Source organism: Tinamus guttatus, unplaced genomic scaffold (genome assembly GCF_059628265.1).
Source record: "Tinamus guttatus ecotype Peru unplaced genomic scaffold, ASM5962826v1 Tinamus_guttatus_pri_ptg000004l, whole genome shotgun sequence".
NCBI classification, from domain to species: Eukaryota; Metazoa; Chordata; class Aves; order Tinamiformes; family Tinamidae; genus Tinamus; species Tinamus guttatus.
Genome location: NW_028288538.1, coordinates 16119103 through 16142249, shown reverse-complemented (window position 1 = coordinate 16142249; position 23147 = coordinate 16119103). Strand labels below are relative to the sequence as shown.

The 23147-nt window shown below is 35.3% G+C and overlaps 1 protein-coding gene across 1 annotated transcript in view; it reads left to right on the top strand.

Annotated features, from left to right (window-relative positions):
- The window catches only part of VPS13C (vacuolar protein sorting 13 homolog C), a 72556-nt gene that overhangs the window by 8290 nt on the left and 41119 nt on the right, over window positions 1-23147 (top strand). The window contains exons 8-35 of the mRNA XM_088520597.1: window positions 690-799; window positions 1529-1588; window positions 2066-2125; window positions 2697-2777; window positions 6212-6269; window positions 6562-6689; window positions 7353-7459; window positions 8053-8224; window positions 9155-9217; window positions 10397-10532; window positions 11083-11177; window positions 12524-12666; window positions 13011-13203; window positions 13362-13476; window positions 13824-13960; window positions 14374-14500; window positions 14935-15052; window positions 15524-15653; window positions 16007-16082; window positions 17044-17183; window positions 17853-18006; window positions 18416-18492; window positions 18630-18689; window positions 19697-19850; window positions 20891-21007; window positions 21181-21284; window positions 21755-21922; window positions 22664-22968. Coding sequence (XP_088376723.1) covers window positions 690-799; window positions 1529-1588; window positions 2066-2125; window positions 2697-2777; window positions 6212-6269; window positions 6562-6689; window positions 7353-7459; window positions 8053-8224; window positions 9155-9217; window positions 10397-10532; window positions 11083-11177; window positions 12524-12666; window positions 13011-13203; window positions 13362-13476; window positions 13824-13960; window positions 14374-14500; window positions 14935-15052; window positions 15524-15653; window positions 16007-16082; window positions 17044-17183; window positions 17853-18006; window positions 18416-18492; window positions 18630-18689; window positions 19697-19850; window positions 20891-21007; window positions 21181-21284; window positions 21755-21922; window positions 22664-22968 — 3388 coding nt within the window. The remainder of the gene's footprint in view (window positions 1-689; window positions 800-1528; window positions 1589-2065; window positions 2126-2696; window positions 2778-6211; window positions 6270-6561; window positions 6690-7352; window positions 7460-8052; window positions 8225-9154; window positions 9218-10396; window positions 10533-11082; window positions 11178-12523; window positions 12667-13010; window positions 13204-13361; window positions 13477-13823; window positions 13961-14373; window positions 14501-14934; window positions 15053-15523; window positions 15654-16006; window positions 16083-17043; window positions 17184-17852; window positions 18007-18415; window positions 18493-18629; window positions 18690-19696; window positions 19851-20890; window positions 21008-21180; window positions 21285-21754; window positions 21923-22663; window positions 22969-23147) is intronic.

Here is a 23147-nt window from a genome sequence, read left to right as displayed (position 1 = left end):
TTAGTGTGAATCCGGCTTAACTGGCTGTAGTATGAGTCTAGTATGGAAAAATGTAATATTTTACAATGTAACTCTTCATTTTCTATATATAATATGCAAACATTTTAACATCCTCTATGTTCTATAAGAGGCTGTAATGGACTGATCCCTTATTGTGCCACACACTATCCTCACCTGGTTGTTCAAGGGTATTTTGTGCTGAATTGCACCTTCATACCTGTTTTTTTTGTTGAAATTGCTAGTTAATTGCTGAGGGAATTTTAAAAGAGAACTTTTTTCCTTGAAAGGAGTGATGTGATGTATGTTTACAAAAAAAAAAATCAAAATTGTCTTGATAACTAAATGATTTTAACTGAAACTTGGATGTGTTGTTATCGTTGCATGTTGTGTACCCTATACATGTTCTTAGACTATGGAATATACAGAGAGGTTATATGCATGTGACATGCTCTGCAATTAACGGAAGAAAGAGTTCAATTATGTACAGATGGAGAAAACATTGATCTTCATAATCTTGTTAATGTTGTGCTTTTTAGCCTAAGATGGAAATGCAAATAACTGATGCAAATAAGTAAACAAGTGTCAAATATTTACGTTGGAGTAAACATTAAGTTTACATTCTAATACTTGTTGATATGGTTAACTCAAGATATGACTATAGCACTGATTTATGACTTTTTTTATTTTAGACAAACCAAAGGAAGAAAAAAAAGATACTTTCTTAGAAAAGCTTGCAACTCAAGTTATAAAAAATGTACAAGTCAAAATCACAGGCATTCATGTTAAATATGAAGATGACGTAAGTACTTGGAACACTTTTTCTTCATTTTAAATTGTACTTCAGCATGGTGATTATTATGTAGTCCCTGGAAATAAATTGATACGCGTTTCCTTTATACCTCTTCAGGTAAAATAAGTGAAGTATGACTGAAAACCATGAATATTTTGCGTGTATTAAATAGATGGCTCTCTGTTTTGCTCCGTTTGGCATGTGTCTAAATGTATGTAGTAGCTGTTTCTCATGCATTAGTGTATGTGGTTGAAATAATTTTTTGGTGTATCAAATGGGGCAGATTGACAGGTATTGGTGAGAGTTAGAGATGAATCAGAGAGGAAATTGTTAAAATTACTTAATTGATGATGGGGAGTCTTACTATAAACAAAACTGGTATTCTGCCATACCACTTCCAGCTTCTTTTTAGGAAGAAGTATGAGGCAGTTTGAGATTGCTGTCTGTGAAAGGGAAGGATTAGATGTAGGTTACTTACCAAATCCAGTTTGGAAGGTTTTTTTTTTTTCCCCTCATACCAAGATTATTAGATGTTAAAAGGGAATTTTGAAATTTAAGTGTTAAGCCGCTAAAACACATCCATCTTGACTTTTGACATAACTTATACAGTTCTAAGAATGCTCCAGCTAGTACTATTATTAAGCAAATGAAGACCTTAAAAGCAGCTCAGAACTCAAGTTGGTTGGTTGGGTGGACAGATGAGAGAAACATTGTTCTTTTTTTTTTCTGTTTTTGTAGATCACAGATCCACAGTGTCCACTTTCCCTGGGAATGACGTTGGGTGAACTTAGTTTGTTGGTAAAGTGTGCGGGAATGTGCTTGCATGTTTGATTTAACTGTCTCTGGCTGCTGGGGAAGGTGGAGGTTTGGAGGCTAGCAGTTCTTAAGATCCAAGTCATCTGTAAAAGTAGATTAAAACATTTACCTTTGCAGGGTTATTTTCAGGTTTAATGAATAAATTATGAGAAACGTTACTTTGACATTAGAAATGTGGAGTTTTGCCAGGCTTTTGAGAAAAGGAGGAGACAATTTCAGTTAACTCCTCTTTTTATTAGATGCTGAGGATTTTATAAACAGAATAAGGAGTTGAAAATTAAACCAGACGGATTCAGGTGTTGAATTTTACTAATGTGTATGCACTCTAGAGAAATTGACTTCTGCTCTTGTCTAGTAGGACCAAAATAATGATGCACTTTGTGATTGAAAGTATAGAATAAAACCTCAAATACATTGAGTGAGATGCAAAGAGTGATTCATATTATTTTTAACTTACAGACGACAAATGAGAATTGGGTACCTTCTATTCTGAATGAAGCAGCAAAAATGATATACAAGGTAAGGGCCGTTTTTTCTAACTCCTGGACAAGTATAGCTTACTGTGCTTGTGATCAGTGATCAGCTCACTGCTGATCTGGGGAGGCTGTGGTAGAAGTGTGGTAAGAGAAGTAATCTGGGATTCTAATGAAAAATTGAAAAAGACATTTTGTTTTGCTAGTTCTTCTGTTTTTTCCTTGATTTTTCCTTTTATCAGACAGAAATAGAACCAAAATGACTGTTTTTATATATGACTTAGCTTTCAACTCTGTGGCTAGGCAAACTTTGGTAATTTCACCGGTCTATTCTTTAAATGCATTATGTAGCAAGGTTTAAATCTGCATAGTAACTACAATTACAAATAATTGTGCTAAATTACTGTTGCCAGTTTCTGCTCTAGTCTGTATGCGTAATGCAGCTGGCTTCACACTTGCAAAAATAGGTATTTGAAGATCTGAGAAGTGATAGGAATGTTTTAAACAGGATTTAAGAATCCTGACTTAATTCCCAGGCCAACTAGAAATGCGTAAGAAGTGGAAAGCTAACCTTATAGATTGGATTGAATCTGCTGAATGCTTTCTTATCTTCACAGCTTTTGTGCCTGGACAGCCTCAGTTTTTACTGGAATGTGCAAAGCAAAACGTGTTACCGTGGCTCCCGAGAACAAATCCTGGTAATGTTGGAGATGTTGCATTAGACAGTTGTATATTCCACAGTTGTTATAGTACTGCACAATGCACCACAGTGTTTTTTGTTGTTCTCTACCCCTTATTTTCTCCAGCTGTCTTCTCACACCAGGGTTACATCCATTGTAGCATTGATGGCTAATATTTTTAGCTCCATGTATTATTGCTATCTTTCTGTTGAGAAATACTCAGAAATGGGATTTGTAAAATGAGTTAAATCCATCTTGAATTCTTGCTATTTACCTGGTACTGTATGTTGAAGATCTTGACTATATGAATAGTTATATGGTTACTGTAATAAAAAGGGCAATATTGAGATAGTGAATGGCCACAGAATTCATAAATGATCAAAATATTAAGTCAGTATCAGAAGGGGAACTTGTATCACTGTTGTCCAGATTCCTTAGATGCATGATTAAAGCTAACACAGTAAAGGAGAGCAGTAATTGCACCTGAGAGCTAACAGTCTTTCTCCTCTCTGGAGATTGAAGGCTACTGAGTTGCCAAAGCACCATTTCTATTAAGAACTTTTATTTCTAATGGCCACTGCGTTAATGTGGTTGAAAGGATTGGCTCATTTTTAAGTAATGAGAAGTCACTAGTTATTCTGGTACCATTAGTTCACTGCACAGTATGTTCCTGAATATCTTTGGTTCTGGAAGTAAACTTTAGAAGAGATTATGGAAAAGCCGTTTTACTTGGAATAGTGGGCATCTGATAATGTTCTTAGTTTCTCTGAATCTCTTTCATTTTACTGTGGAGGAGGTTAGATGTGCAATATATGCTGTCTGCATGCCATTTCGGGTGTGAATGAGTGGTGTTGGTACAAAACCTGTACAAACTGTTTGTAAGTGTTGTGTGCGTTCTGTGTGTCCGTGTGCTTCACCTCCTAAACCTGTAAGGATGGAAGGCTCCAAGGGCTGCTCATTTCCTTTTCTTTTGTGCTTGTCTTCTACAGGTATCTTTAACTTTCTGGTACTGTTGTGGAGGGTTGATTCAAAGCTGTTTTTATTTAAAAAAAAAAAAAAAACAGCCAGTTGTTTATTATTCTGTGATTTTTTTTGTTATGTAAGTCTAGGAACCTAAACACTTAGGTTGTTTTTGTTCTGGCTGTTACTATACGGCTTTCTTTAATGCCTTGAGACTGGGGCATAAATTCTTTGTGTGTAGAAAATAGTATCAATATGTTGTTTTCTTTTCCAAACATGCAGTATCTCCTCTTTAATTATTTAAAGAGTTAATTTGCCTCAGTGCACTTTCATTTTTGTCTTTTTAGTTTAGCAAAGGTATTTGTATATATATTTTTTAAGTAATAGTGAAGCTACTTTAGCCATAGACTCTTTAGGCTTACCCTTAAGTTGGGTGTCTTTTAGCCTGTTGGTAGACACTTTTCTTCCTTATTTCTTAGTGTGAAATGAAATGTAAATGCAAACTGACTGTGCAGAATACATGGTTGTTGAACTGTAAGCAGTGAAAGTCTAAGCACTTCAAGTATGTTGTACAGTCACTGTCAGGAAGGTCCTTTGTGAACTGGTCTTTGACATGCCTATGGACAGGTGACTTTGTGCCTTGTGTGATGCTGTTTGGTTGCTTAGACTTCAGTTCTTAGGGAGAGTTCAGTTCACTATCAGCTATGTAGATAAGGCTGCTGGTGAAGATACTAATGTTTTTTTTATTGAACTTGAGTTGGCTGTGAGTACCATTTTCTAGTTCATCATCAGTCAAGATTTTGGGAATTGGGAAGAGAGTCTTGCCTTTTTTAACTGCAAAACTGAATTTCTCAAAATTGCTGTATTTCTTCCACATTACTTTTTTTTTGTTTGTTTGTTTTGTTTGTTTTTTTGAGTGAGTGCAGAGCAATTCCAGTGTAGCAGACAGTGTTGTGATCACCTATTGAGTCAAAGCACCTTCTCACTTCTAATTTTTCAAAATCTGGAAACTGTTAGCAATTTTTGCGTGTGCACATGCATCAGTCTACATGCCAGCATCATCTCTGTTATTTGATTGTTGTGCATCTTTCAGTTGTTCAATGTAGAACTCCTGTCAGTTTAAAAAAAAAAAAAAAAAAAAAAAAAAAGTCATAGGGTTAGTCTGTCACTGTCTGTCACCTTGTCTTCTGAGCCCTTTGTCCCTGAATCTGGCTGTATTATGGCCCTGTACCTAAAGAGAGGAGAGAAAGAGAGAGTAGGAATAAACGCAGAACACACTTGAGAAGAATTGAAGAAACACAGGGGAAGAAGCATGGGAAAAACATTGCTTTTGTAAATCTTCTGTGCTCCTTTAAGGTCTGACTTCTTCAGAATTTTGCAGCAAATATGTGGACTAGATAAATATTTCAAATAATTTTGATTAGAACCTTATCTGTATTAAAGACCTGAGTCTTTCTCCATGCTACAAAGATAAACATTTTGTGTGTGTTTTTTATCTTAACTTATTTCCAGGAAAAGCAGGTCTCCCACCTAAATAGGCCACTTGGGTGTTAATTTTAAGCAGTATTATCAAGAAATCAGATTTATCATAATGGCTAATAGTCTGTCCTGTAGTGATCATGAGCTGTGTAATCCTTGCCAATCTGTCCCTTACATAGAACAGTTTTTATGTTTAACATGAACATATGGTTGTTTGTGAGATTAACTGTTACATATTTAATAATCTCATTGAAAGCTGACCTTTTTTAATATGGATCAGTAGACAGGAAATAAGTTGAAATGCAAATATTTTGATTAGAAAATGTACCTTTTATTGAAAAAAAAAGTAATTGCAAAGTACTTGCCTGGTAAAAAACAAGGATTATTTTCTGTTTATTTTTCCTTTAAACAATATGAATTTAAAACGTGTCCTGGATGTAAATTTGGCTTTGAAGGGTAGCAGTGACTATTTGTCTTATCAATAGCTATTTCTTTCATGAAATATGCTATAGGCAAAATGTTTAAGCAAAAAAGTCTTTGTGTCAGTTTTTTGTTTTTTCCGACGCTTGAATGGAGCTACCGTAAGAAATAGATACTGCTTGAGATTATTCAGAATTGATCTTATGTATATTTTTGTTGCAGGTATTTTTCATTTTTAAGTAGCAAGAGTTCCTGCCAGTGAATTTTGAGGCAGGGGGAAACATATTTTTTGCTGCATTTCATGTGTAAATGTTTGTGTGAGTTATATGTTTCTTAATCTGCATGATTTTGAAGGAAGTTGAATGAAGGCTGCCTAATCTTTGTTTTGATAAGAGTAATTTAGATCTCTTAGCTGGTATTAAAACTGTTTACTCTTAAGGTAAATGCTGCATTAGGTTTCTCTTTAAATAACCAAGCCAACCTACAGAGTACATGTGAATTAGTCTGATGAATTGGTCTTCTCCAAGCTTAGAGAACCATCCACAAGCAACATTCTTCAGCAACTAACTAGTTAGCATGTTTTTTCTTTGCAGGATCAGCTGAAAAGAGGAATTCCACGTAGCAGTAACTGCTCTCAAGACTACCAGTATAGTAAGTAAGGCAGGAGCATATGAATATACAGTGCTTGTGAGCATGTTGGCATACTGATCTTATCAAATAGGCATGACCTAAATGGTTTTGTGGTACAAGAACTTTAACATAATGTAGCAGCTTAAAGCTTATAGGCCTTTTGATGACTGCTGGGCTGACTTGAGTTTTGGTAAAAGTTGCACAATGAATTTGTGGGTCTTAAGCATGCACATTATACCTATTAAGTACTTTAAAATGCCTTCTCATTCTTTAGTCTTAAACATAGAACTAATCTCAAATTTTTATCTTTAAGTTTTTAGACCAGTATCAGCTTCTGCAAGGCTCTTTATAAACCCAAATGCAGAAGTAGAGCTAAAAACTCCCAAGCTCGATTGGAATGTAGAAGTACAGAGAATTGCCATTGAACTCACTAAGCCACAGGTAAGCTGGCTTGGTATCTGGTCTCACTTATTCTAGAGGTTGTGATAAGAGCTGTAAAGTTTTTATTATTATTATTATTATTATTTGTTTAAAAACATTGAGAATTTTCTGTTGATGTGTGAGTAAACTGCTTAGTAGGAACCATGACAACACATCTGTGTAACAAGCATGTCCTGGTGGTAGATCCTAATATTTTGGCCCTATGTTGTCTGTGGAATCTCTGTGGTCATTTGACCTCTATTCACCACTTAAAGTAGCATTTTTTTCACATGGAGAATGGAATGATTCTTATAAGTGCCCTTATGCTGCTTTATCTGTTAAGACTGTAAAGTGATACATTCTTAACTGAAGAGATGCCAAGATACAAAGGTGGGAATGAGTGAACTACTCTGACCTTGGCAGAAAAGCCCATGGAGGTATCCAGTAACTTGTTTAGACTGTTCATCAGCAGTCAGTGTTGCAAGTTGCTCTGGTTACTTTTGGTGCTCTCAGAGAGCAGTGAGTATAGTTGGTCTGCTTTTCCATACTGATGGAAGTGTATAGGCCTGCATTTCTATATACTTTGAGGAATACTGAAGACTCCTGTAGATATGTTGATATTTTTAAAACTGTGAGTTAAAAAAATATGAACTTCTTCTGAGAAATGCAATTTCGTGTCCTTAGTACCTCAGCATGATAGATCTTCTGGAGTCTGTAGATTACATGGTTCGCAATGCACCATACCGAAGATTCAGACCAAATACACCTCTCCATAAAAACGCTAAGGAATGGTAAGCTGCGTGTGTTCGTGCATTTTCTGGGAGACACTGAACTCCTCTCTAGTCCTTTCTTTCTTTCCCTTCTTTTCACTGAACCTGTCCCCATAATCTTCAAGCTGAATGCCAGTTTTCCCTCTCTAGGTTAGAAGATAATTTAAGAAAGGTTAACCGCCCTCTCCCCACCCCCTACCCTCCCCGACTCCCAAATTATCAAATGAATTTGAGGGAAAACATTCATGTCCACTGCAATTTCACTTTATGGAGTTTTGTGCTGATAAATACTCTGGATTTTTTCAGGAATACTGAACTGATACTGATCAGAGTGCCTTAGTTTTCATGACTCTGTACTTAATGCTGTTAGAGCCCAAAATTATGTATGCACCATCAATAGATAATTTGATGTGCAGTCCTTCAGTTACTAAATATGAGTCTGTCTTACAAAAGTGATGGTGAAACGATTAAACTGTCTTTATAAGCAAGGTTACTTTCATGGCAAATTGTGAACAAAATATTTGCATATTGATTAGCTGCATCGGTAATTTTATTTTAAGTTGTAATGCACAAAATGAAATAGGAAGTTCCTCACAAATGTGGGTTTATTGTAGGTGGAAATACGCAGGTAACAGTATTCTTGAAGTTCATATCAAAAGACGTACTCACATGTGGTCATGGAGTAGCATAAAACAGCATAGGCAACTTTTGAAGAGTTATAAAAATGTGTACAAGAGCAAGCTGGCACAGAGTAAACTGTCGGAAGAAACACAGAGGCAGATTCAGGTATGTGGTGTTACTATGGCAGTATATTTCTTAGTTCAATAGTTATAGTTCCTGTTTCACTACTGAAATTTTCCTTTTTTTTTTTTTTTTTTTCCTTTTCTTTTCCTTTATTTTTTAACTACGTCTTTAATCAGTAAGTATGGCTCTTTAAGACCACAAGAAGGCTCTCTTTTCCTGACCGTTGATTTGTTCGCAATATTTTAGTATGTTTTGAAATAAATGGGGGTAATGGGTAGCTATACAAATATTTGCACAGTATGCAGTGGAGTGTTGAGTCTGTAATATGTGTTTTTGTTAGAGCTGTACATATCGGAAATAAATGCAGTGGTTCTGTTGTTGAATTTCTGTGTAAAGCCTGAACCAACCTCAATGGTGATAAGCTCTTTCAAAGAAAAGCATTTCAAAGATAAAGCTGGAGTAAGTTAAATTCACCTTGAACATGATATTCAACGTGCTAACACTCAAAAGCTGCTGATAAGCATGCATGTTTTGGGGGCTTTATTAAGTCATGTATTTATACATGACAGTAATCGTGGCTGGTGATTTTTTACTACATAAGCACATAAGAGCACTGTGGAAATATAGTTCTAATCTGAAAATTGGAGTGCAGAGCAGCCTTTTGTGGAAAGAAAAAAAAATAGTAGTGAAATGCTGTTTAAATTAACCTCTTTTGGTTATGAGCTCTGTATTTACTGAAGTGCAAAACTGATCTATTTAAAAACAGTTAAGACTTGTGCATCAGGTTTCATCTTCTTTCGTCTTTGAAAGTTTATCTTTGAACTTCTATAGCAGGTATACCTTTGAAAGAAAAGAGAAAGTTAACAAAGATTTTTAGAGGGTGAATCTGAAAAGGCTAGTAGAGGAGTGGTAGGGGAGAGCTTTTATTTATTTTTAATTTAGAAATAAATGATTTCCCAATACACTTTACAGGACCTGGAAAGAAAACTTGATGTCTTCAACATAATTTTAGCAAGACAACAAGCACAAGTTGAGGTAAGAAATAAATTCTGTTCTGTAATACTGTAACACTTCAGAGAAGATTGTTTTGTCGTGAGAATATTTTGAAAAACTTTATAGTAGCAAGAGTATGATTAGACAGAGGAGAGAAGGTAAGTCTCCTGTTTAGAGGACAGGATTAAACTAATTTCCAATTGGAATCCAGTTCCAAAACATCCAAGTAGGAAGTATGTGTGTGTACATTGTGCTGTTGCTTCCCACTCTCCATACTTCTCAGGCCATTATCTAATGTGGTGATTGAATTGTTTTATTTTTTTTCTCCCTTTTTCTATCTTTCCTCCTTCTTTTCATTAACTTCTGTTATCTCAAGAGTGGTACTGTCACTGGGTGAGATCTCACATGTTCAGCTCTTCCCATACTGTCTACCCTCATATATTCTGGTCCCTTTTTAGAGGCTGGACAATCTAACCAGAGAAACACTATGAGAAAACAGTTAAAAGATAGATGAAGTCACTAGCTGCACTGGACTTAAGAAATCACTATTAACACTGAGTTCTTGTTATAACAGTAGGAAAACTGCTGTATCTGCAGCTGAGATCCAAAAACACGTAGCGCACGCTGCAGAAGCTCAGACTAATCTTCTGAAAAAGCACTGCTGAGACCTTCTGAGAACATGCCTAGCGTTAAAATTAGCCTCCATGGCAATATACCATTAGTATTTGTCAGTACCTCTGGGATGTGTATAAAATGAAGATGAAATAGAAAACATGATGTTGCTTATTTTTGGAGTGTTTCTAGTCAGACTTCCAGTTTAAAAACCAAGTATGATGTGGTGAAAAAGTTCAAAATACTGTTATAGGATCAATCTTCAGGTTTGTAACTATACTGACAAACTGGATTTAAGAAATGCAATTGCCTCCTGCTTCCTCCTGCTTTTCTTCTTTTTGCATGTAGTTCTTCTCTTTTCCTAGTCTAAATGGTAGTGGAGTACACTAAATGAGAGAGAAAGGCCAGGCAAAATAAGACACTTGCTTTCTCCTTTAGCCCCTCTTTTTGTTTCTATCTGGTGTGCAAATCAAAGCATTCTTAATCTCTTGCAGGTGTGGTATTCGTGTCTCTCAATTAAATGTCTGCTTCATCAGCATTTTGCATATATTACTTATGTAAAAATAGTATTATTCTGTATTTTAATGTCTGTGGGTTTTTTTTTTTAAGATGGTAAGATCAGGACAAAAATTACTGAAGAAGAAAACCACTGAAGTAGAAAAAAAAAGTGGAGGCTGGTTTGGTGGCTTCTGGGGTAAGAGAGAATCTAGAAAAAAAGAAGATGAAGAGTCATCGGTCCCTGAAAGTAGGTTGAAGCAGAAATAGACTATTTTTATATACAGTTTAAGATTTTTAAAAGTAGTTAGAAGCAAGCTGGTATATGTTGTGCTTCCTACTCCACAGGATAATAGAGTAAGACAGAGGATGTACCATGCAGTAGTGATTCCTCTTCTGTTTTAACCTGACGTTAATGATTGCTGAGTTGCCAAATAAGACATACTTCTGAAATGACCCTAAACATTTCAGAATCACAATACTGTGTTCTTCGGGTGACCTGCTCTCCCAGCCAGAAGTTTCCATAGTTTTAAAGTACTCCTCAAAGCCGTTTTGATTATTGGGAATTTTGGGTCCTCTTGCAATATAAATGATGATGTCTGTGCAACATACTTAACACCATGTAAAAAGACTGGTTCAGTGTACGTAATTTTATATTACTGAATTTTCAGCAATATGAACAATCAGAAGAAAGCTTGGTGTTTCATCCAAACTTGAGTAAAAGGCAGTAGATGTGTTAAGGGGAGGTCACTTACAGTTACTAATCAAAGTGTAAATGCATGGGTTTGTTTATCTTTAAGCTATTGATGAAATAATGACACCTGAAGAGAAAGCGAAGCTTTTTACTGCTATTGGGTATAGCGACAGCTCCCATCACCTTTCCTTACCAAAACAGGTAGGCAACTTCTCTGGGGTTGGTTTATAAAAAAGAAACAAACAAACAAAAACACGAACAAACAACTTTTGATCTTCATTAGCCTTAATAAAAGTAATTATTCATGGGATATGTGTCAGTGCAAGTCCAGTCTATACTGAAAGTACAGAGGGGATCACAAAAAAAGAAAAGTTTTTTTTTGATTATTAATCAAAGGAATTGAAGGTAAACTTTAGGCATGGTATTTTAGGAAGGGCATATGGAAAGAAAGCTTGGAAGGAGAAAAATAAGAAAATGCCAAATGTTAAGGATTCCCTCAGTATACTCATTTTTCCCTGAATGCTCTTACCACTGTAATTTTAAATGTCGACATGACTGGTGGCTTTGCTGGCTTGGTCTAGGGTTGGCCATCATTACAGAAGCATTTATTTTATTACATTAGGAGTGTTTCTTTTAGGTAGGATATCATTTTTTCCTGTGCCCTTCTCCCTCATTCTCTTTCTGTTTGTCTCATGAAACCTGCTTCCAACCCCCAAAAAAACCCGTTTCAACCTTGTATATTTTTATTCAATTTAATCCTAATCCTGCATGTGAATCGGACAAGGAAGCTCAGAATTACTAGAGTGGCAACATCCCATTCTCTGTGCAGCTGAGAGTTTGAGAGCAGCAGCAAGTGTCTCTTGCATAGAGGAGACATGGTCCAAACAGTGTCCAGTACTGCTACTTTCTTCTGTTTGTTTCACCATTCCTTGTTCCCTGTGTGGATGAATTTATATTCCTTTTTTGGATAAATTATTACTTATAAAGGTGGTTTCATACCTCTCAGTACAGTGAAGAAATGTGCAGGCTCTGAGCTCAGGCAGGGAATGTTGTTGAGTTCTTAAGTTTGTGATTGACAAGGCCACCAAATGGTAGTTTTCTCAGGAAGGCAAATACACCTTCTTCACAAGGGCAGTACCTGACAATTCAGCAGCAAGAACAATAAAGACATCTGCACAATACACTTTAAAATACATTTTTTTGGTAGGCCTGTAATTATTTTTTTTGAGCTCGCTAGCTCCAAGTGTAGCCTACCTACACTTCTCTGTACGGCTTAAAAAAGACCAGCTCTGTCTCCTCACAAGAGATACAGGTTAGATACTTTCTGCATTGTTTGAAATAACTGTTTTATATTACCAAAGTGACCAATCGAGTTTGAATGAAAGTGAAGACTTTATGCTAAGCTTCCTACATGGGGTTGTATCCACTACCTTTGGCTTCTGAAATAGCTGCAAGTACTATATTTCATAATTAATTTAAATGAGAAATTCTGATAAATCATTCACATTAAGATAACTAATCTCCATTTTCTTTGTTGTCCTTGTTAGTATGTTGCCTATGTTGTGACACTGAAGCTGTTAAGTACTTCTCTTACAATTAAAGAAGACAGGAATGTGCCAGAAACTCTTAAAGTACAGATAATCGACCTGAGTACCAAAATATCACAGCGTCCAGGAGCACAAGCCATAAAGTAATTTATTACCTTGGTATCACTTCTTTTCTGACTCTATCCTTTTTTTTTTCCTTTTTTTTTTTTCTCGGACAGTGCATTATTGTATATTGACTCGTCCATTTCTCAGCTGACTGGCTATAAAAAGAAAATATCAGTATAGCTGTGAACAACTAGTCTATTTAATTTATTTTTCGTATTTATTAATGTAACTTTTTCTTACCTGTGTGGTACACTAGTCCTGGGTAGCTAATTTGGTTCTATGTTTTCCTTTATCAAATGCTTTCTCATCTTGTATGCCTTTTCTGGATAGAACTGGATTCTCTACTATACTTAAATAATATTTAATTATTTGTCTACTTTAGGGTGGAAGCAAAGCTTGAAAACTGGTATATTACAGGTTTGCGACAAGAAAACATTGTACCTTCCCTCGTGGCTTCCATAGGGGATAAGAGGTCTTCTCTACTTAAGATAGAGTTTGATATTAACCCAGAAGATAGTACTGCTGACCAGAGTCTTACTATTGAATCGCAGCCTGTGGAAATAAAATATGATGCAGTGAGTAGGAACTATAGAATTTTTTTTTCTCTGACTGTCCATTTCTTTTTTTCCCCTGACCTGTTCTTCTGCTGTCAATTTGTATGTCGTACTTCGGATTTTTTACTGAGTGAGTGAATTTTATACTGATAATTCTCTGTCTCTCTCTTTCATGTAAGAGAACAATAAATGCAATGATAGAATTCTTCCAGACAAGTAAGGGAATGGATCTTGAAAAATTAACAACAGCCACATTAATGAAATTGGAAGAAATTAAGGAAAGAACTGCTACAGGTAGGATGATAATATGAATATCATCTCTTATGTGAAATCTGGAATATAGGGGTTTTTTTGTTGTTGTTGTTTTTTTTTTTTTTTTAAGGATTTTCAGAACTCTGCTTAAGAAGGCAGTCTAAAAAGAATGTAATCTTATAGTATTCTATCGTGTTTTATTTTCTGCGTTTTTTGACCTGGATGATTTATGAGGAGGAACCATTAGTTTAATGGGAATTCAATGAGAATTCAATAAAATGTTAAGATATATTTTCTTTTGAATAAACAACACCTTTTTATGTGTGGAATGGAAGAAATTTTTTACCTGTGAATGAAAGGTCAATTTTAGTGCGTCTCTTTTGTTTAAGGATTAGCACACATTATTGAAATGCGGAAAGTCCTTGAGTTGAAGATCAATCTGAAACCTTCCTATCTCGTGGTGCCACAGACTGGTTTCTACTATGAGAAATCAGACTTGCTGATTTTGGACTTCGGTACATTTCAGGTGTGTAAATGGCTTCTCTCTTTCAGCTCCAAAGAACAAATCACTCTCAACACAGCTGTCGTCTTTCTCCTGAAGGGTGAAGATGGTCATTTGTTTGAATGTAGTTTTATTTAAGATACTTGTTACAAAGTCATTCCGGTTATCAGCAGCTGCATCAGTGTTCAAAAATCTTAAGTTGTTTTTGTTGTACTTTCCTGAGGAAACATTTGTTAACTAATGCTCAACTTTTTTTGCATAACTCAAAATGAGTTGTTAAAACTTATGAAAACATATTCTGCTTATCATTCTCGAATAAGGTCTGAAATAAATTAAGATCTCTGTAAAAATCAAAATCATCTTTTGTCTTCACTGGAATTAATAGCATGTTTATGTAAGTAGTAGCCTTATCTTTTTCTTGTCACGTATGTGTTTAGCTGAACAGCATAAATCAAGGCAGTAGTCAAGCATCTAGCTTTCCATCTTTGGAGGAGATTATGGACAAAGCTTATGACAAGTTTGATGTGGAAATAAAAAATGTTCAACTTCTTTTCGTCAGAGCAGGTAACAACATGGTTGCTGTTTATTCAAAATAGTGATTATGTAATAAGTATGTTATTTAAAAGAGAAGAGGCAAATCAAAACTAGCACTGGCCAAAGACATATTAAAATTAGCACAGCTAAATGATTTTAAATTACATCTGTTAATACACTATTTTTCTTATTAGTTTCTTTGAAAAAGACTGCTTGTTATTTTTCACTTGATCATTTTTTTTTACTTTGCCAGCAAGCAACATAAATGCATAGACTTTTATTTTTACTTAATATTTTTACAATAAAGGCTATTGCTTTTAAAAGCTTTTAAAATACTCCACCTAACTGGTGTAGGATTTCTGAGTTAACTTTTTCTAGTAATGCTACTTGGTTATCTTTACATGTTAACTAAGGCAGTTAACAAGCAATATTTTTTTTCATCTACATTATCTAAACATTTGCAGGCGAAGACTGGAAGAAAGCTCGATTCCAACATCCATCAACTTTGCATGTATTGCAGCCTATGGATATTCATGTACAGTTGGCAAAATCAATGGTTGATAACGACACCAGGATGGCCAAGTAATGTATTTTACATGCTTTTTTAATAATTTATAATTCTTTTTATTACTTGGTGCTTATGGAAAAGCGAGGTACGTTTTTTCTTGAATCTTTAATTACGCCTTTGAATTTAAAGGCATTAATTTTACATCTTTCAGTAAGAAGGAAATAAAGGTAGCCTACTGCTTTGTGGATTTTTAATTTTTTTCCTTTTCTGATCTTTCTCTTGTCATTTCAACTGGTTGCTAACTATACTGTTGGAGTCCAGCATCTGTTTTAATACTGAATTGCTGGCTTTCCTGTGATGATTTATATATATAGATAGATATTAAGAAGATGTTAAACTGAGAATTGTTACGTACTTGGCCTTAATCAAATTTTTGGATTATGCTAATACTCAGAAGTTTCAAATGTTGAGCTTTATTTCAGTAATCATTTTCTCCTCATTATCTCTTTTCTGTGTGTATGTGTGTGTTTGGTTTTGATTTTAAGGTTTAAAGTGTCAGGTGGGCTTCCTTTGGTGCACGTCAGACTTTCTGATCAGAAAATCAATGCAATTTTCCATCTGATCGATAGCATTCCATTGCCAGAGAAATCCTCTATGTCAATTCCAAGCACAAAGGTATGCTGACTATGGCAGGGGAGGTGGGGAAGAAACAAAAGTTTATCATCATTAAAATGATTGTTATAAGATTAACGTGTTCCTGCTAGTGACTGTCATGTTCTTTGTAAGAGCTCTCTAAGTTTTCAGCTGAACTGCCAAAGTGTGTCCATCCTGATTTACCGTGCTGGACTTAAACAAACCGGGCTAGCTGGGCCTTTGTCCTGCTGACTTGAGTATATTTTTTGGAAAATATTGCTCTTATAGGAAATGTATGAAAAGTGAAGCTTACAGCTTCAGGTGGAAATTTGATTGAACATTCTAGGTTATGTAAAACTTAAAATAGTCTTTTTTTTTTTTTTTTTCTCCTTCAGATATCAGCTATTCCCACAATCCCTGTTAGCAAAGGCCTACTTAATACACCACAGTTGCTTGCAGAAATAGACTCAGGTAAGACACTGCAGATAAGTGTTTGTAAAAGTAGAAAGTCAAAATATATGGAATAACTAAAATGTTCTGCCTAATGTTGATCTTAAAACATGTATTGGATGCAACAGAGCTGAGGGTGATTAACTTTCATTGAACAGGAAGACTTGAATAAGGTGCTGACATCACCTCAAAATCCTCTATTTGCTTTTTTAACTATCACATTATTTTGGGGGGATTACTTCACTGTATGAAGCTTCTGCATTAGCAGCCTCACAAAAGGTAAGTAGACTGTATTAAGAAGTTATCAGCATACTAATTTAGCTGTGGAGGTGTCACAGGATACCTCTCTGAGCAGAGTGTTGAGGAACCTGTTGTTTCTTAACTACTTTATAGCCTCCTTAACCAGTGATCTGCTGCTGCCCTTCAGGGTTTTGTGTAGGATGTACTTGCATAGTTCTGTGTTGTGTTTGCCGTATGGCAAGAAGTGGGAGGGCGTCTGGAACATTCCTCAATGTGTCTAAAGGAGGTGGCCTTGCATAAATAGCCAGCATCCGGAAGAGAAAGGCTGTCCTGCTAGTGGAGAAGGTGTCCCTGCTAGTACTTTCTTGAGTGTTTTGCACTAGCAAAGGTTGCTTTTATATAAAAGTACAGAACTGGGCTAGCAAGTGGATTTATGTATTGATATTATAAATGTCTACAGTTTTTCTTTCTTATATGGATTCTTTAACCTTTAATGATGCAGCTAAACTCTAGAGGTTTCCTTTTTAGTGGTTTTAGTTTTCCTTTTCTCTTCATTTACACATTTACATTCAATGGGTAAGAAAGCAGTATAAATCTAAAAAAAAAAAAAAAAACTTCGAAAGATTATGTTTAAATTCATCGATCAGATTAAAGTTATACTGGCATGAGAAAGAGGGTAGGAGATGCATGCCTGATTCTGGAAGATCCTTTTAATAAGGAGGAGGTCATATCTGTTCTGTAGACTCCGAAGAAGAATATTTTGATGTTGAAGAACGTTCTGAATCTACTAGCAGGTCCCTAATCAAAGGGGAAGAAATAAAAAATAAAGAACCTGCTCAAGAGGAACTGACAGATCTTCAAGTGAAGTTTGAAATTAAAGAGGTATGTGTCTCTCTAATTAAACTCTTACATTCAACATGCAGAATATGTTTAAAAACAAAACAAAAAACACCCTCATATTTTATTACCAGTGTTTTACTAGTTGGACACGCGACATAGCCACTAAGAAAAAAAGTACACAAACTCATCAAGAAATAAAAAACCTCACAGATTTAGTACCAGCTTTTTCTATCAGGAAACCCCTAAATTGTAATTTGAAACAGGTGCTGCAGTAGAGGAATAAAATACATGTCAGACAGGTCACTTAAAAGAAGGAAACCCCAAAAGATTTCTGTGATGCAAAATTCTCTCCCTTTTCACACCCAAATATTCAGTTAAATTTTTTTCTTTAACTTCTTAATTATAAATAAATTAATAAACCAAGCAAGGTATTAATGTTACTGCTGTTTAAGTATTTTTTTTCCCTTTCTAGTCTTGTTTTGCGGGATGAGCATACCAGATAACTATAATATAACACAATAGTATTATACTTATATATAATACATATATCTCTGTATATATATAATATAGTCTATATATTTATGTATAGCTACATATAGAGAAATATATGTGTGTATCATACGCATATCTATTATTCACAATATATAGCTATGTATCTGTAATACAATAGATAACTATAATACCATAACTATGTATTTCTTGCACATGTAGGTTTTGATAGAACTTACCAAGCAAAAGAAAACTGAAGAAACAGTCCTTGTGTTTGATGTAATGCATCTTGGGACAGAGGCTACGATCAGAACGTACAATTTAACTGCTGTATCTTACTTGAAGAAAATTAGTTTGGATTACTATGATATTGAAGGTAATGAGATATTAAAGAAGTATAATACTATATGTTTATATCTATTAGTCTGAAAGTGTGTCTTTCCTGTCTATTTTTTCACTTTAATACTGATATAGTTTTAAAGATACAATACTTACTATTCAACTTTCTATTGGCAACAGTTGTCTGATGACTGCAGGTGATACGTTTTGGACTCCCGCCTGAATGCTCATTAGATACTTAAATAGTCTAGTGCTTAATCTTTGGATACAGAATGGGGACAGGCTTGCCATGTTGCACTGAAAACTCAGAGAAACCATTTAGTGAGATTCAGGGGCGCAGCCTACTTTAAAACAATGTGTAGAAAGCTACTTCCTTTTTTTAGAGGCACAAGTTCTTTGATGCTTTGACAGTCTAATTATTATGTATTTTGTGTGGTATGTTACAGGTAAAAAATCACCCCTTCATCTGATTAGTTCTTCAGATAAACCTGGCTTAGACCTCCTGAAGGTGGAATATATCAAGGTATATATAAGAGTTTTATTTTTATAGCCTTCTTATTCAGTCTTAAATCTACTCTTCAGAGAAGACTCATTTTATCCTCTGAAAAGTGCAGTGCCTGGTTTGATTTACTATTAACCTTCCATAATTATTATTTTCAGGCTGACAGAAATGGTCCAAGCTTTCAGACAGCATTCAACAACACTGAACAGATGATTCAAGTGAGTGCCTTTAGCTTTTCCTGTTTTCTGTTGAAGTGGGGTAGCTAGCTCATGTGGATAAAAGTCAAATGAAAAAAGAGTGGTTAATCACCCTCATCTGTGTGAGATCATGTAAGTCAAGTGTCTACTATGGAAAGCATAGTGGATCCATAGAAGTCTTTTCCTTTTCTGGCAAAGATAATTTGCCTGGCACCTTTTTGGTATTGTAGTGCTGAAGATGCTGAAATACTCCAGTGGTCACCTTGTCGTTTTGGAGTATCAATTAGCTGCTTCAGGAACAAAACTCTGGTGCCATTGAGGTGAATATATATGTTGAGTTTCCTGTGTTAACCTTATGGGAGAACTTAATATTCCCCGCATCATGAGATGTATCTTAGCAGGTCTTTACTGAGACTTTGGCATCTGGAAAAATCAGGTTTGAAGTATTCCCACTTTAAGCCTATTCAAGTAGAAAATAACTTTCCTTAGTTTACAAGGCAGGCTTTATCCCCCTTCTGGACTTTTTTTAGTGAGTTTGTTGAGAAATGCCTCTATCCTGAACATTTGCACGGCAGTTGCCTGTTATTTAACTTTTTATGTATATAAAATGATATAGTATTACTGCAGGAGTATCTAAGAATGACTCAGAGTTTGTCAGAGCATACTGTTTGGGAGGATTGAATTCCGTTTTAGATGAGACTTCTGTAGGTGTATTTTTTATAATTTGTCATCTGAGAGATAAGCAATTTCTTCTCTTTTCATGGTTTTAATTTCATTTTGTATAATTTTGTTTTTGTATGGAGGAGATTATAGCTTAATAGTTACAACTGTTATGCCTTTGTCAGCTTCACTTATTTTTAAGCTTAAGGTTCTTCTGCTTTACAGAAAGCTGCTTTTGACAATTTATTGCTAGTAAAACATGATTTTTCTTTCTCAGAAATGCTTATGTGTAATTCCTTTTGTTATCAATCTACTCGTTGTTCTTGTAATTTACTTTATTGTGACATGGAGTCTCATGTTTTCAATAGGTAACCTTTTCATCATTAAATCTGATGCTGCATACAGAGGCCCTTCTGTCTGCTCTCAGTTTTCTAGCATCTGTTACTCCACTAAGCGATGGAAGTAGAAAAGACACACCAACTACTGAAGAAAAGCAAAAAGAGGATGCTAGATTTAAGAAAGGTAAAATTCATATATTATGGAAAACTTAGTACTAATTTTATTAACTTTGAAGGGTGGATTGAGAATCAAAACTTATGTGACAGAGTGGCTCTCTGGAGGATTGATTTCAAAAAATAGGTGAAACTAAGTTTTTCATTTTAAGTGAGCTTTCTATTCTTGTTTCAAGGCCCTTTCAGACTTGGACTTGAATAAATGAAATTTCTGCCCACCTAGAGGTCTCAGATAGCAGCATGGGTCTTAGTGGTCTTGGTGAAATAAAGGAAAGAAACAGTAGTTTGCTAATTATGCCATGATATTGAACTAGACAATTTAAGTATAAAATTTGTAAGAAGTAATTGAGTTCTTTGCGAGCCTAATGAAAATCTTGCTGCTCCTGTAGCACTGGAACAAAATTTACATCTTGAAACAATTGACCCAGAGGGAACTGCTATACTTGTTTTAACATTATGTGTAACTGAAGCATCTGACAAGCTTTAAGTGAGGTGTTCTAGTCGTGAATGATTTGAATCACTTAAATTGAGATCACCTGGTTTGATTCTGCTTGATTCTGCAACCCAGAGGAAAACCTGCTGTGCATGGTTTAAGAAAACCCATAAACATATAAGCTGTTGGTAAAAGTATTTAGCTCTGTTACTTTTGGTTAGTGAAAATAGAGACCATCAGTGGGGTGTAGAGACTCCTGGCCTTTTCTCCAAAGCTCGCTTTTCACAGCTGGTGCCTCACTTCATCTTACTCTTTACAGCCACAGTCAGGACAAGGTTTGAATAGGCACTTATTGCTAGGGGGCAATAGTATCAAATACAGAGGTGTAAGCAAACCCAGACTTATTATACTCCTATCTATAACGTTCTCATCAGAGAAGAGCTTGTAGGTTGGGATGGAATATTACGGACTCCATCATGCTAATGGTGATGAAAGAAACTTGTATTCAGCTGACTCAGCCTTGTTTTCTACAAAAAAAAAAAAAAAAAAAAAAAAGGTCAATACAGTCAGCCCAGTACTCTGAGGATTTTAAGTTTTTTCTTCCCTTTTTTTTCTAGTAGCTAGAATTTCTAAGGATAAGGATATCTTTGACTTCAAGCTTTTTGCCAAACTGGATGCCTTCTGTTTAAATATTTGTGATGAAAAAAAGAACATTGCAGAGATCAAGATACAAGGTATTAAATTCTTTCTTAGTAGTAACTGATCTTGTAATTAAGGTTCACAGCAAGTACTAGTAACTCAACTGTAATCTTGTAATGTAATATACAAGTCATATAATGTACTCGCACAAAATGAAGTGCTGTTTTCATTATGCAGTACTAACTATTTCTCTCCTTTTACTGTGCAGGTCTTGACTCATCTCTTCTACTTCAGCCAAGTCGCACTGTGCTCTTTGCCCGGCTGAAAGACATAATTGTTGCAGATGTTGATTCAAGGACCCTTCATAAAAAGGTATTGCTTTTATGTGACTTGGATTGTAAATATTACAACCACTAGGCTCGAAGTTCCTTCTTCTCAATGTGCCTTTTTCATAGAGCTCTTTGAATTTCAATACTGAGAAGACAGAACTTTTCCATAATAAAGACTCTATTTTAGGGCTTGTGCTGAATGTGAGAAGATCTTTTATTTCCCTTGAATTTTCAAGTGATGAATTACTATGGTGGTGATTTGCATCAGAGGTGATCACTGAAGGTTATTTTCCCTGCATTTTAAAATTCAAGTGAATACATCTTTGCAAGTAAGATAGATGCTGAAGGATGATTTTTATATTAGAAGATGGAATGTCTAGTTTTTGCATCCGATACACTAATATGTCTAGGGCTTGTTTGGTTGATTTATTTTTATGTTAAGAATTTTGAGAAACAGCTGATAGCAAAATTCTTGTCATGCAATAGTTTGATCATACGTTTCTCTTTTTCTAGGCCGTATCTATAGTAGGAGATGAAGTTTTCAGTTTCAATCTGGCATTATATCCATATGCTACTGAGGGGGAAGCCTATGCTGATATGTCAAAAGTGGATGGTACTGTGTCTTTGAAAGTAGGCTGTATTCAAATAGTGTACCTCCACAAATTTCTCATGTCTCTTCTGGTAAGAGATTTTTTTTGCTTTGTGTATTTTATGCTTCTTCCTTCTTCCCTCCTTCCTTCCAATCCTTTTGGAAACTGCAGTATTTAAAAAAAAAACAAAAGTGAAATTAATGTTTTCAGTGCTATCTGAAAAATTGGATAAAATAAGCTTTCCAGCTGATTTAATTTAAAAACAAACAAACAAACAAAAAAACCACTGTGCAAGAATGTGTGGCTTTTCTCCCTCTTCTGCTTCTTAGGCAAAGTTTTTTGTAATCTTTGTGGAGTGGAAATGAGGGGGGCGGAAATCTGAGCCAACTTCAGAGGTTCCATTGCTCTGAGGGCAGAAAAACTCATGCGAACTGTAGATGTCCCTTCCTTTGCCATGTGTCCTAATGTTGGCTTTTCTTATAAAGCAGTGTGCTTCTGTGCTTCCTGTCATTCAGTAATGATTTTAATGGGAATTATTACTCCCTGGAGGCAATGACAGACTCTTAAAAAATAATATGTCCCTAGAAGCTACTGAGATAAAGGAATCTTGAGCTAATAAAGGAAAAGCAGATGTGTTTAAAATCAATGGAATCTGGTTAATACGTTTGTTTTGGACTAGCAGAGGTTATGACAGATGACATTGTTCCCACGAAAGATTAATACAGCAGGAAGCCCTGTTTGATACCGATTGTGGTGGTTATAAAATGAGAGAGCAATTATTTGAAGTTGTTAACAGCAATGTATTTCCTTTCTCTTCAACCTCTCGTTACAGACCTTTTTGAACAATTTTCAAACAGCTAAAGAGGCACTGAGTGCTGCCACAGTCCAAGCTGCAGAAAAGGCTGCTACCAGTGTAAAAGATCTGGCTCAGAGGAGTTTTCGACTGTCAATGGACATTCACTTGAAAGCGCCAGTTATTGTCATTCCTCAATCCTCAGTTTCTCTTAATGCCATAGTAATAGATCTTGGCCTGATCAAGGTTCAGAACCAGTTTAGCTTGGTGTCTGCAGAAGGCAGTTCACTCCCTCCAGTCATTGATAGAATGGATGTGCAGCTGACACAGCTCAAACTGTCTAGGTAAAGTGAGCTTTGTGTCATAATATCTTAACGACTTGGTAATATTAATATTCTGTAAGATGTTAATCTGCTTGTTTAGAAATTCTATTGGTGACAGAGTCAAATACTTGATGTTAAAATACTAACTGTAAAATAACGAACCTGTTATTGTAAGAACAAGTAAATATAACTCCATGTAA